The sequence below is a fragment of the Colossoma macropomum genome, unplaced genomic scaffold (assembly GCF_904425465.1).
Source record: "Colossoma macropomum unplaced genomic scaffold, Colossoma_macropomum, whole genome shotgun sequence".
Classification (NCBI taxonomy): Eukaryota; Metazoa; Chordata; class Actinopteri; order Characiformes; family Serrasalmidae; genus Colossoma; species Colossoma macropomum.
The window spans coordinates 17,249,976-17,261,939 of NW_023494797.1; the positions used below are offsets into that span (position 1 = coordinate 17,249,976).

The 11,964-nt window shown below is 39.5% G+C and overlaps 1 protein-coding gene across 1 annotated transcript; it reads left to right on the plus strand.

The window, feature by feature from the left end:
• Nucleotides 1–2,425: 2,425 nt before the first annotated feature.
• LOC118817469 (N-acetyllactosaminide beta-1,3-N-acetylglucosaminyltransferase 3-like) lies at nucleotides 2,426–11,123 on the plus strand. Its single transcript, XM_036584188.1, has 3 exons — nucleotides 2,426–2,484; nucleotides 2,801–2,831; nucleotides 9,976–11,123. The coding sequence occupies exons 2-3, from the start codon at nucleotides 2,813–2,815 to the stop codon at nucleotides 11,121–11,123; spliced, it is 1,167 nt and encodes a 388-aa protein (XP_036440081.1). The 5' UTR covers nucleotides 2,426–2,484; nucleotides 2,801–2,812.
• The last annotated feature ends 841 nt before the right edge of the window (nucleotides 11,124–11,964 follow it).

The following is an 11,964-nucleotide window of genomic DNA, read 5'->3' on the forward strand; positions in this document are numbered from 1 at the left end:
ATATTGGTTTGTATATATGAATGTCTTTGTTATTTAGTGATATTGTGGACGGTGTTGATATGGTGGTTCAGAATGCTCTTTATTCTTTACATTCTCTCTCTCTTCTCTTTCCTCTGTCTTTCATTCTCCTTTTTCATTTCTGTTTCTCTTTCTTTTTTTTCCTCCCTCTTTCGCTTTCTCTCTTTCCCTCTCTTTTTCTGTCTCTATTTTTCTTATTCATTCTTCCTTTTTCTTTCTTTCTCCCTCTCTCACCTCTTTTTCTCTCTCACCCTTTCTATGGCATTCTTTTTTTCCTGTCTCTCTCTTTTCTTTGCCTTTCTTTGAAATAGTTTGAAATAAATTAATATGGATCCTCTTCTGTCACATTCTCTTTTTTTTACTGGTCTCTCTCTCTCTTTCTCTCTCTGAGGGCAGTGCTCAGTGTGTGTGTGTGTGTGTGTGTGTGTGTGTGGATTTCAAGCGAGTGCAGTGAGTGCAACTCACTCAGACACTGATGGGTGAAGTTCTGCTGAATCCTCCTGAGGAGTTCAGATGGACTGAGTTTGGGGGAAAAAGGTAAGATTCATTTTAAAGGGGAATTCCACCCAAATTTCAAAGCTCTATAACTCAGTGTGTGAGATGTAAACAGAGTCACTCAGAGTGGTTTGGTGTGAAATGGTTGTACAGGGTCCATGGTGCTTTTGGAAACTTGGGCTCTCCACAATCAGCCGTTTCACACCAAACCACTCTGAGTGAATTATGAAGAAAATGTATGTTTATGTTTGATTTTTTTTCAAAAATCAACAGAATGTGTAATCTGATCCGACTTTAGTGTAAGACGGTGTGGAAATGCAAACTAAAGTTTAACATTCCTCTGTCTGGTTCCTCTCAGGCAATCTCAGAGATGTTCCACAGGTTCTGCAGTGAGTACATTCACATTTCTGCTGTCTTCTTTCCTTTTCTTTGCCGAGTTGAACAGCTGCCCATCCTGTGCGTCTGATACTGTTGCTTCTGCACCACTTGATCGGGTGCCACTGCTCGTCAGCCTTCTGGACCAGCTTGACCGCCATTGGGCTTCATGCTGTACAACGCTGTGCAAACCTCATCCTCATGAACTGACCCTCCTGCTGCTGCTGCATAAACTCAAGCTGTCTAATTAACCATTACTCCACCTGTTTTCCCCGTTTCCCCGTGTCTGTATTTCAAGTTATTTTTTTCTGAATGAATGAATCATCTGTGAAACTGACTGACTATATTTGCTTCTTTTTTCCAGAATGAGTCTGAACCTATGTAAATGAATCATTTGTGAAACTGATTGAGTGGCTCTTCATTTTGGAATTAATCTTTTGTAAAAATGGTTCAGTTCCCCTGTCTATATTTCAAAGGTTTTTCTGAATGAATCTGAGCCGACTCTCCAAATGAATCATTTGTAAAAAGAAATAATGTCTTTTTTTCCCTTTTTTTTCCTAGATGATTCTTAGATCTTTATTTTTGCTGGTTTTGAAAGTTTTGAATCTGTCCCTGCTTTCCGAGCCTCCTTCAGCTACTGATTTGTACTGATTCGACTCTGAATCAGAATCTTTATGAATCCTCACAGCGACAGTGTTCATATCAGTGCTGTTATTCTCACGTCATGAATATCAGGAATCAGTGTTTATCCTGTCAGATGCAGCAAGATCAACATGTTTTTATTTTATTTTCTTATCAATGGTGAATTTTCAGTGTGAGAGCTGATCTAACAGCAGTTCTGTGAATGAACGTAGAAAGAACTGTGTCATCTTTATGGTGAGAGAGTTATTAAGACAGAAATGTTTATTTTTAGATTGTACTTGTTTGTTTTTCAGTGCAGCTTTAAACAACTTCCTTCTTCTTGGAATAACATTGAGTGAAATTAAAGCTGTTAAAGATCTACAGCAGCGATTCCTGATCAGTTTTGTTGGATTAATGTAAATATTGGTTTGTATATATGAATGTCTTTGTTATTTAGTGATATTGTGGACAGTGTTGATGTGGTGGTTCAGAATGCTCTTTATTCTTTACATTCTCTCTCTCTTCTCTTTCCTCTGTCTTTCATTCTCCTTTTTCATTTCTGTTTCTCTTTCTTTTTTTTCCTCCCTCTTTCGCTTTCTCTCTTTCCCTCTCTTTTTCTGTCTCTATTTTTCTTATTCATTCTTCCTTTTTCTTTCTTTCTCCCTCTCTCACCTCTTTTTCTCTCTCACCCTTTCTATGGCATTCTTTTTTTCCTGTCTCTCTCTTTTCTTTGCCTTTCTTTGAAATAGTTTGAAATAAATTAATATGGATCCTCTTCTGTCACATTCTCTTTTTTTTACTGGTCTCTCTCTCTCTTTCTCTCTCTGAGGGCAGTGCTCAGTGTGTGTGTGTGTGTGTGTGTGTGTGTGTGGATTTCAAGCGAGTGCAGTGAGTGCAACTCACTCAGACACTGATGGGTGAAGTTCTGCTGAATCCTCCTGAGGAGTTCAGCTGGACTGAGTTTGGGGGAAAAAGGTAAGATTCATTTTAAAGGGGAATTCCACCCAAATTTCAAAGCTCTATAACTCAGTGTGTGAGATGTAAACAGAGTCACTCAGAGTGGTTTGGTGTGAAATGGTTGTACAGGGTCCATGGTGCTTTTGGAAACTTGGGCTCTCCACAATCAGCCGTTTCACACCAAACCACTCTGAGTGAATTATGAAGAAAATGTATGTTTATGTTTGATTTTTTTTCAAAAATCAACAGAATGTGTAATCTGATCCGACTTTAGTGTAAGACGGTGTGGAAATGCAAACTAAAGTTTAACATTCCTCTGTCTGGTTCCTCTCAGGCAATCTCAGAGATGTTCCACAGGTTCTGCAGTGAGTACATTCACATTTCTGCTGTCTTCTTTCCTTTTCTTTGCCGAGTTGAACAGCTGCCCATCCTGTGCGTCTGATACTGTTGCTTCTGCACCACTTGATCGGGTGCCACTGCTCGTCAGCCTTCTGGACCAGCTTGACCGCCATTGGGCTTCATGCTGTACAACGCTGTGCAAACCTCATCCTCATGAACTGACCCTCCTGCTGCTGCTGCTGCTGCATAAACTCAAGCTATCTAATTAACCATTACTCCACCTGTTTTCCCCGTTTCTGTATATTAATAGTTTATTCTAACGCTGTTTCCTATCCGGTGTCGACCAGAGGAGGATGGGTTCCCCTTTCTAGTCTTGGTTCCTCTCAAGGTTTCTTCTTCTTGCTCTTAGGGAGTTTTTCTTTGCCACTGTCACCATTGGCGACGCTCATGGGGGCTCGGACCCGGATTTTTCTGTAAAGCTGCTTTGTGACAACACCTGTTGTAAAAAGCACTATATAAATAAACTTTGACTGGACTTGTCTCTGAGTAGCCTTTCTAAATGAATCTTTTGTTCTTTTCTTTTGTCTATAGTTCAAGTTTTTTTGGATGAATCTGAGTGGACTCTTTTGCAGAAGTTATAGATGAATCTGAATCAGTCACCTCTTTACACAATTGTTTGGTGAAAACTAGATGGATAGAGAATGTGTTGTATAAGGTTGTACATAGAATCTTTTTGAAAATGGTTCTATATTAGGACCAAAAAATGTTCTTCTATTGTGTACAAGCTTGACATCCCAACAATAGCAGAACTGTTTTTTGATGCTAGATAGAGCACTGTTCATAAAGGTTCTGCATAGTTTGATGGAGAATGTGTTGTGTAGGGTTTTAAATAGAACCTTTTTGAAAATGGTTCTATACAGCACCAAAAATTTTCTTCTCTTGTTATAAGCTTAACATCAACAATAGCAGAACCCTTTTTTGGTGCTACACAGAACATTTTCAAAACCATTCTGTCTAGTTTGATGGAGAATGTTTCGAATGAATCATCAGACGTTCCAGGACGCTCAGCTCATCTCAGACAGATGGGTTTGTGTTTCTCAGATTGGTCACTCTCATGCGTAGTGGACAAGCACTAAATTAACTGATACCTGTTAAAGTTGACACCCAATAAACTGCTGCTTTAATCATTTACAGTCACAAAGTTCCCTGAACGCCTTTAAACAGTTTAGTTTGAATAAGTCTCCTCCACTAAACGTCCTCTATTCGCTCTTAACGCTGCTTTTCACAGCGTCCAGTAGCATCACGGCCGCTCTGCTCCACTGCACTTCTGTTTATACTCATAAAGCACATTTCAAATAAATAATTTGACCAATTACTCAACAGCAGATCAAGATAAACCACCAAACTTTCCCCAAACGCCCTGACAGATGCATTCTCTGGAGCCTACAATATAAATGCACTTTTAAACCTTTGTAACTTGACAACAATAAATCTCTAATCATATTTATAAACTATATAAAGCTAAATGTGGCTCTTTTAATGACCTTTGTTGACTTAACATATAATAACTGTTCATCATAATGTCTTAGAATAATGACCTGTTTGTAAACGTAAAGCACATATAATCCATATTTAACAATGGTAAAAACATTATAAACATTTTGTGCTTCGAGAGATATTTATGTTTTTCATAATTCTTGAAAATGTTGATTAGCTGGACACACTGGGCAATGTGAATGTACATTCCTCAGTAAATAATGACCAAGTGTATTCTTTGTTCTGAATAAGTTATAAGGTTCTATAAACTTTATTTTCTATTGTGGGGTTAATGCCAAACTAATATCTAAAGCACAGAGAACTGATTTCTGAATTAAAAGTGTATTGTTAAGTAAAAACAATTGTTTTTAACATTTGTTTGCCCTAAAATGTCCAGAATACATAATCAGCATCTAGCTGATTATGGATTTGCTTTTATTAGCTTAGATTAGCTTTGCAAATGTACAGGTCATTATCCAAGTAAAAGGTATTATAATGAATAATGACAAAGGCCTCATCAAAAAATTAACTGTAGTACATTATTACACCTTTGATGCAATATTAGAGTGTATATGCTTACAAAGCATTGTTTTCAAGAGTTATAAGCACATTTATAACTATTTATGAATGCAGGCTTTGTAGAAAGTGTTATTGATGCATTTTTTTCCTTTCAGACTGATCTGATCTGAAAGACTGGTCAGGTTTTTCCATAGTGGGCAGTCAGTCATTTCTTTTTTCACTAACATTAACAGTTTAATGCTTGAACAACTCTGTGGTTGCTGATGTAATAGGCAGCTGTTACATTGTACACATGCACTGTGGATGTAACCCAATCCAATACTGATTTAACTGATTTATGTCACTTTATACACCACAAAGCAAATCTTTAACCTGCATCTGTAGTCCCAAAGTTCATCTGAAGCCTTTCAGCTCAGTTCTACTGTAAAACGCTGCTTTCACTGTGAGATGATTTTCTTTTCTAACTAAGCGTTTTAAAACTCTCAGACGCTGCAGACTCGATCTCCACCGCCCCTCTGATTACCTTCGTGTGTTAATGTTGATGATGAAATATTACAGTGATGGTGGTGAATAATGAGGAGACGGAGCTGAACGTGTGTCTGTTTATTAGGAGAAGTAACGTTAGCGCACTTGGCTAAGGCATTTGGGAAATGGAGACTGAAACTGGGGTGCAGTGACGCCCTGAGAAAACACAAATTACAGTTTAGCACACTTTACTTCTGTTTGACCTTTTTTTTTTTGATTATCATTTTTTATTGAGTAGGTTGAGATTTCTAAACTGGAGAGAAGATACTGTAAGATAAGATAAGATTCCTAAATTAAGATCAGATTTGATTCTATAATATGAATTTGTGAGAAATCTTATCTTGACCTGTCAGATCTTAATTTAGGACTAAAGAGAGGAAGTTTTCTGTAATACAGCTCCTGGTTCTTGTGTTCTCTTCTCTCAAACTTTGATGTCAGCAAATAACTAAAGAAAGACAGTGAAATACAGCTACTAATTGCGTTTGATAAACACCAACAGGCAGCTGCGTCTTGGAAAACACAACAGCGTCATGTGTAAATGTGTTTGTATGTGCATGCATTAACCTGCTTAAAGAGGCCCTGATGGCTTGGTCAGGAGGAGACTTCCTCATTGTATTGCTGTTTCCTTGTGTGTACATTTTGTAATCCTTGATTCCCTACCTGTTTCGCTTGTTACTGACCTCACTTGTTTTTGACTTCGATTTAGCCTGTCCCCCAATAACTGTGTATATATTGTATGTATTTGTAAATAGTCAGTGTGAACCGGCTGTAGGGAGTGGCTGCCATTTTGTTTGGGAACGGGTTTGTCTCTGTGTGTACGGCTAGTCAGGGAGGGTTAGTATACTGTCTTTTATTTCTTTTTGTTTGTGTGTAGTGTAGGTAGAATGTGTCGTAAAGTTGCGGGTTTGTTTGTTGATTTGGCCTCAGCCATTCCTGGCGTCTGTTGCCGGTGTGAGAATCCACTCATATCAGTCGCAATAATACAGTCTTTGAACCTAATAATTACGTCTCTTAAAACTCACTCTATTCATATTGTTACGGCCTGACCTAAACCAGGTCGTAACAAGGGTTGACACTGACTATTGATTAAATATTAAGTTTTAAAGTGTTGATTAGCTGGACATGCTGGGCAGTATGGGCTCACATCTCTCAGTAAATAATAACCATCAAGCAGAGTATAAATAATATTTTCACACTTAAAAATGATGGTTCTTAAAGGGTTCTTTGAGTGTTCATGGTTCTATATAAAACCATTTTCTTTACTAAAGAACCCTTGAAGGACCCTCTTTTTTAAAGTGTATATTTAAAAATATACAATATAAAAGGAAATCTGGGCCAGTTTGAGTGGGCAGCTGATGAAGTTAATAACAGTTTGTGACAGAGCTGACAGGAAGTACAGTGTGCAGCACATTTTATGTGTAATATTAGAACAAAATAGCAGCTAGTTGAACTACAAACAGAACCACATCATACAAAACCAACACCGACCCAGTTTACAAGCTACAGAAGAAAACTGTAAGAACTGTAAATAGATCTGATTATTATGAACCAGCCAACACGGTTTATTAATGTACGCATTTTAAAATTCTGTGATGTAGTTGACTTTTATTGCACAGATAATAAACAAAGCACAAAATAATTTACTTCCCAACTGTGTTTAGAAGATGTTTGACTTTAGAGTCAGTATGAGCTCAGTGGAATAAACCTATTTAAAAACAAAGTCAAGGACAAATTTAAAAATAGTGTCAGAGGTGAACTATAGTTGTGACAAGGAATTAAGAAATGTGTAGTTCGCTTGACAAATTAAAAAAAAATGTTTATAAATAACAGATCACACGCTGACCTTCATAACAACCTGCTTTCTTATCAACTAATAAGTCTCAGTATAATTTACGTCGTAATAGTTCTGTTCGGTTGGAGGTTCCGACAGTCTGCAGAAATCTGCAGAAACACGTGGAATTGGAGCAGATCACACAGCACAATGCGCAAATTCTCATAGCTTAGGCCTGATTCACACGTACTGCGTCTGCGTGGCCTGAGCGACGCAGAAAGTCTTGCTTTTGATTTCAGTGCCCATGTTAAGTGGTCAGCGCTTTCACACAAGCTGCACGTGCAAAGCGGCAGAGTCCCAGATGCCGCACTGAAGCGACGTGGTGTTTAGAGAATAGACCCGGGGCAGATTTTTGTCGCACGTGTCATGCAGCTAAATACACTGAAATAAGCCATGAAAATTAAACAAAAGTTTGTATGAAAATTTATAAAGGCTATTTTTTTTTTATTTTTATGTAATTCATGCCAAAATACTAGTTACTAGTTACAAAATTACAGAGACGGCAGGGCCTTTAGTCCGATGGCCACAGCTGACCAGCAAAACACCAAAAATAACCGCTCTGTGGTTTAATTCCTGCTCTGTGGTGAATAAATGGCGCTTGGTGAAATTACTCAAAGTGAGCCTGATGACCACGACTGACCTGTTATTTCAGCAGAGAATCATATGTTTGTGAACAGACTGTGTTGGATATGGGATGGTAGTTCGCCTTGATGGAACTGTGCGGGCAGGAGCAGGACTGAAAAAAGGCACAGACCTCTACTACTTAGAATGAAGTAGCTGTTAGTGTAAATGATTGTAATGTACCTTAGCAGTTAAATCATTCAAATCTATCTGATCTTAAATGAAGTTCGTTAGCTCACTCTGCTACATCAGTGATCTCTGATCGAGCAGCGCTACAGTGGAGGTTTAGTTCCCCATCAGAAAAGCTCTTCTGTACAGCTGTAAGTAAAGTAATTTTCATAGTTTTGATCTTCATCTGTCTCTTTCAGCAGCATCACAGCGACAGCAGGAATTGCATCCGAGGAGCTCACGCTTCCAGCTTTGTCTTGTTGGAGTCATTTGATTGGCTGGTTGAGCTGTAGCTGAATGTGCTCTAAAGCCAGATAGACACTGTGTGATATTAGAGATCTTGTTCTTTGGTGACTCTCACTGTATGTTTGAATAGACCATCGTGTTCACACAAAGCTACGATATAGAAACGCAGCCTCTACAGACACTCTGACTACAGACCGTTATCAATAAAGCTGATTCACTCAGAATAACACAAGTACTGAGCAACACGCTGAGACACTGAGCACTGAAGATAAAGCAGGCGCTGATGTTCATGGTAGGACAGTTCAGTCTCTCTACAGCCTGATTTACAGAAAAATCACCGTATTAACCCATGTTGGGGAAGCGGTTGTGATTGTGTATTTATAAATGAGCTAAAATGTCAGTGTATCCTAGTGGGAATCTGCCCAGACAGAATGTTTAAAGTTTCCGACGGCTTTGTGTCCAACTGGAGTAAGTAAAGCCTTGGGTTCATTACATGACTTGTAAAGCTTTAACAGATTATAAAATACTGGGCATCTCACAGCATCACACTGGTTTCTGCGGATTTTTTGGGCGAGTGAAATACTGGGGATCCACACTAAACGATTAGTGATCACACACTGCTGAATTTTTCAGCTGCTGCTGAACCGAACAGAGCGCACTGAACTTACTGAACTTGCACAAACTCTTGCGTTCCCCCGTCACTAGGAGATCCAAATAAACAGACATGGAGCTGCTGCTGCTGTTTTCACTGCAGGCTGTTTAAGTGAGGATCATGGATTTAAAACTGTGATCAGTCTGGAAGTTCAATAGTTTTGAACGTATATAAACTCAAAAAGCTTCGCTACACATAAGTGACTTCACCATTTTTTTGTTTACTTGTTGTATTTTCTTCTTTCTCCCTCAGTTTTCATTGGCTGAAGCAGAAGCCAGTTCAGACTGAGTCGTTGAACAGTTTACGCTAGATTACACTCAAAAATCAGATGTTTGATAAACTCTGACCCAAAATCTGCAGACTAGAGTCAACGAGCTCAGATTCAGTCAGGGCCCTGATTGTGATTGTGAATCGTAAATATTACACATGTTCAATATTTACGACTCAGTATCCTGTAGTTTGGGGTGGAGGCTGATTCTCCGGTGTGAGACGTGATGTTGATGTCATGCCTGAAAGATCATCAACCAATGAGAGCCGAGCTGAACCAGCTGAACACTTTTTCTGTGCAGAAAACAAAAAAAAAACACACACAACACCAACGTAGCAACAGCAGAGTATAGAAGCCCTGTCGCTACCCAATCTGCCCAAGCCCAATAGCCTCGCTGTCATCTGCCATATTTGTTTAGAATTAAAGTCACATTTGTTTGCGAGAAACTCCCACGAGTTTTTCAGAATCCAAGCCATCGGTCAGGACTCTTGTTCATATGCATTATCTGAAAGTGAATGTTTCATTCAGACTTTGATGATAACCAAAGACCAAGGACAAAAAACATTATGTGAAGTTTCTCATGCTTTTAACATCGGCTAGGACTTTTAAAATCCTGTAGTGTGGGTCGTAGGCTCCAGCTCCCCCTGCAACCCGGAAGGATAAGCGTTTTAGAATGTGTTTGTGTGTGTGTGTGTGTGTGTGTGTTTTGTGGGCCAGGCATAAGCAGATGTTTATATGATTGCAGAATGTGTTTCCTTTTACTTTACCCTGAAAATCTAACTTGCTGTCTCCTCTTCCATCTAGGAATCCAGGCGAGGAGGTGGAAGCTGGAAACGGTGGCTCTATTCACCGTTGGGACTTTGTGCTTGTTCATACTGCTGAGAACAAACATCCAGGACAAGAACCAAGAGGAGCCTGCACTATCAGGAAATCAATGGAATCTGGAAATGGACGCTGGGACGCCTGAAGCTTTTCCAAGTTTACCACCCAACTGTGAACAGAACTCATCTGTTTCCAACATCAGCGGATTTTCCTCCTTGCCCCAACACATTCAGGACTTCCTGTATTACAGACACTGTCGGCATTTCCCGATGTTGCTCAACGTTCCTGACAAATGTGGGGGTCCAGAGCGATCTTCAGACGTGTTTCTTTTGTTGGTCATCAAGAGTTCTCCTCACAATTATGACAGAAGGGAGGTGCTGCGGAAAACATGGGCTGCCGAGAGGCTGCAGAACGGTGTTTGGATTCGTACCGTGTTTATATCCGGGACTGCTGGACAGAGCTTTGAGAAGCAGAGGCTGAACAAACTCCTGGAAGCAGAGAACCATGAACACATGGACATTCTGCAGTGGGACTTTCGTGATTCCTTCTTCAACCTCACGCTCAAGCAGATCCTTTTTTTGGAATGGATGGAGAAATTTTGCCCCAGAGCTCACTTCCTGCTCAATGGGGATGATGACATTTTTGCCAACACAGATAACATGGTGGTGTATCTTCAAGGGTTGGGTGATGATGGTGCCAACAAACACTTGTTTGTTGGCCACCTGATTCAGTATGTTGGACCAATCAGGAATATGGCCAGCAAATATTATATCCCAGTCCAAGTGCAGGAATCTGATAGGTATCCTCCCTATTGTGGTGGAGGAGGCTTCCTGCTTTCACATTTTACTGCCAAGACCATCTACAATATGTCTCACTCCATCACTATTCTGCCCATTGATGATGTTTACATGGGAATGTGTTTGGAAAAAGCTGGGCTGAAACCCTCGTCCCACATGGGCATTTGGACTGCCGGCCTACACATTCCCTCCAAAGCGCTGGACCCTTATGACCCTTGCTATTACCGTGAAATGATCCTAGTTCACAGATTCCTGCCTCATCAAATTTATATCATGTGGCACGAAGTCCACCAGCAAGATCTGAAATGTGGAAAGACGCTCAGAGCTCTTTAACCCGCAACTCTAGCATGAATTTTATTTATTATTTATCCACAGTGATATACAGTATAATGAAGGTTTGCATGTGTACCTGGGCTGCAGGGTACAAACATAAAAAGTTTAATAAAGGAGTTAAATATATTTTAATGATGAGACGAGAAGTGATAAATTCTGAGTAAAATACTGCACCTCTGACTGGTTGGTTATTGTCCAAAATAAATAATCATAGAATAGCTACTTCAGAACTGATAGTCAGCATTCCCTGAACAGCGTCTTCTATAAAGACTATGAACACAAATACTACTACATATATATTTTGCTCTTTATGGTGATGCAAGTTTGTTGTGACAGTAAGCATTAATTCTCATTTCTTTTACCAGACTCGGAGAGAGAATAGTCACATTCAGGGAATTAGTTCTGTCAGGATTGTAGTAATTATCCTGCAGCCCTGCAGTACTTGTGCTCACTGGAAACCACAGTTTGCACTTTACACTCTTAGCAATATAGGTTGCTCATAGCCTCCTGGAACAATACAGCATATGAGATTGTATCGCTGGAGACAAAGCTCTCGATTTGTTCTGAGATATGCATTCAGGCAGTAAACTGTTTTGTACTGTGCATATTGCAGGGGATTCAGGGATTTTGTTGGGATTTCTCAGGTTTGGTGGTGACCTCATTTTTTTCCATGAATGTCAACAATGTGGGAAAGATATTGCTGAATGTATGCAGTATTTATGTAAAGCTGTCATCACTGACATATCATGAAAAATGTAATTAAAACTATCTTTCTGCCTTCATGTCAAATCTTTGTCAGTTTTGCCATCAAAATATTCCATGTCACACTGGGCCCAATGGC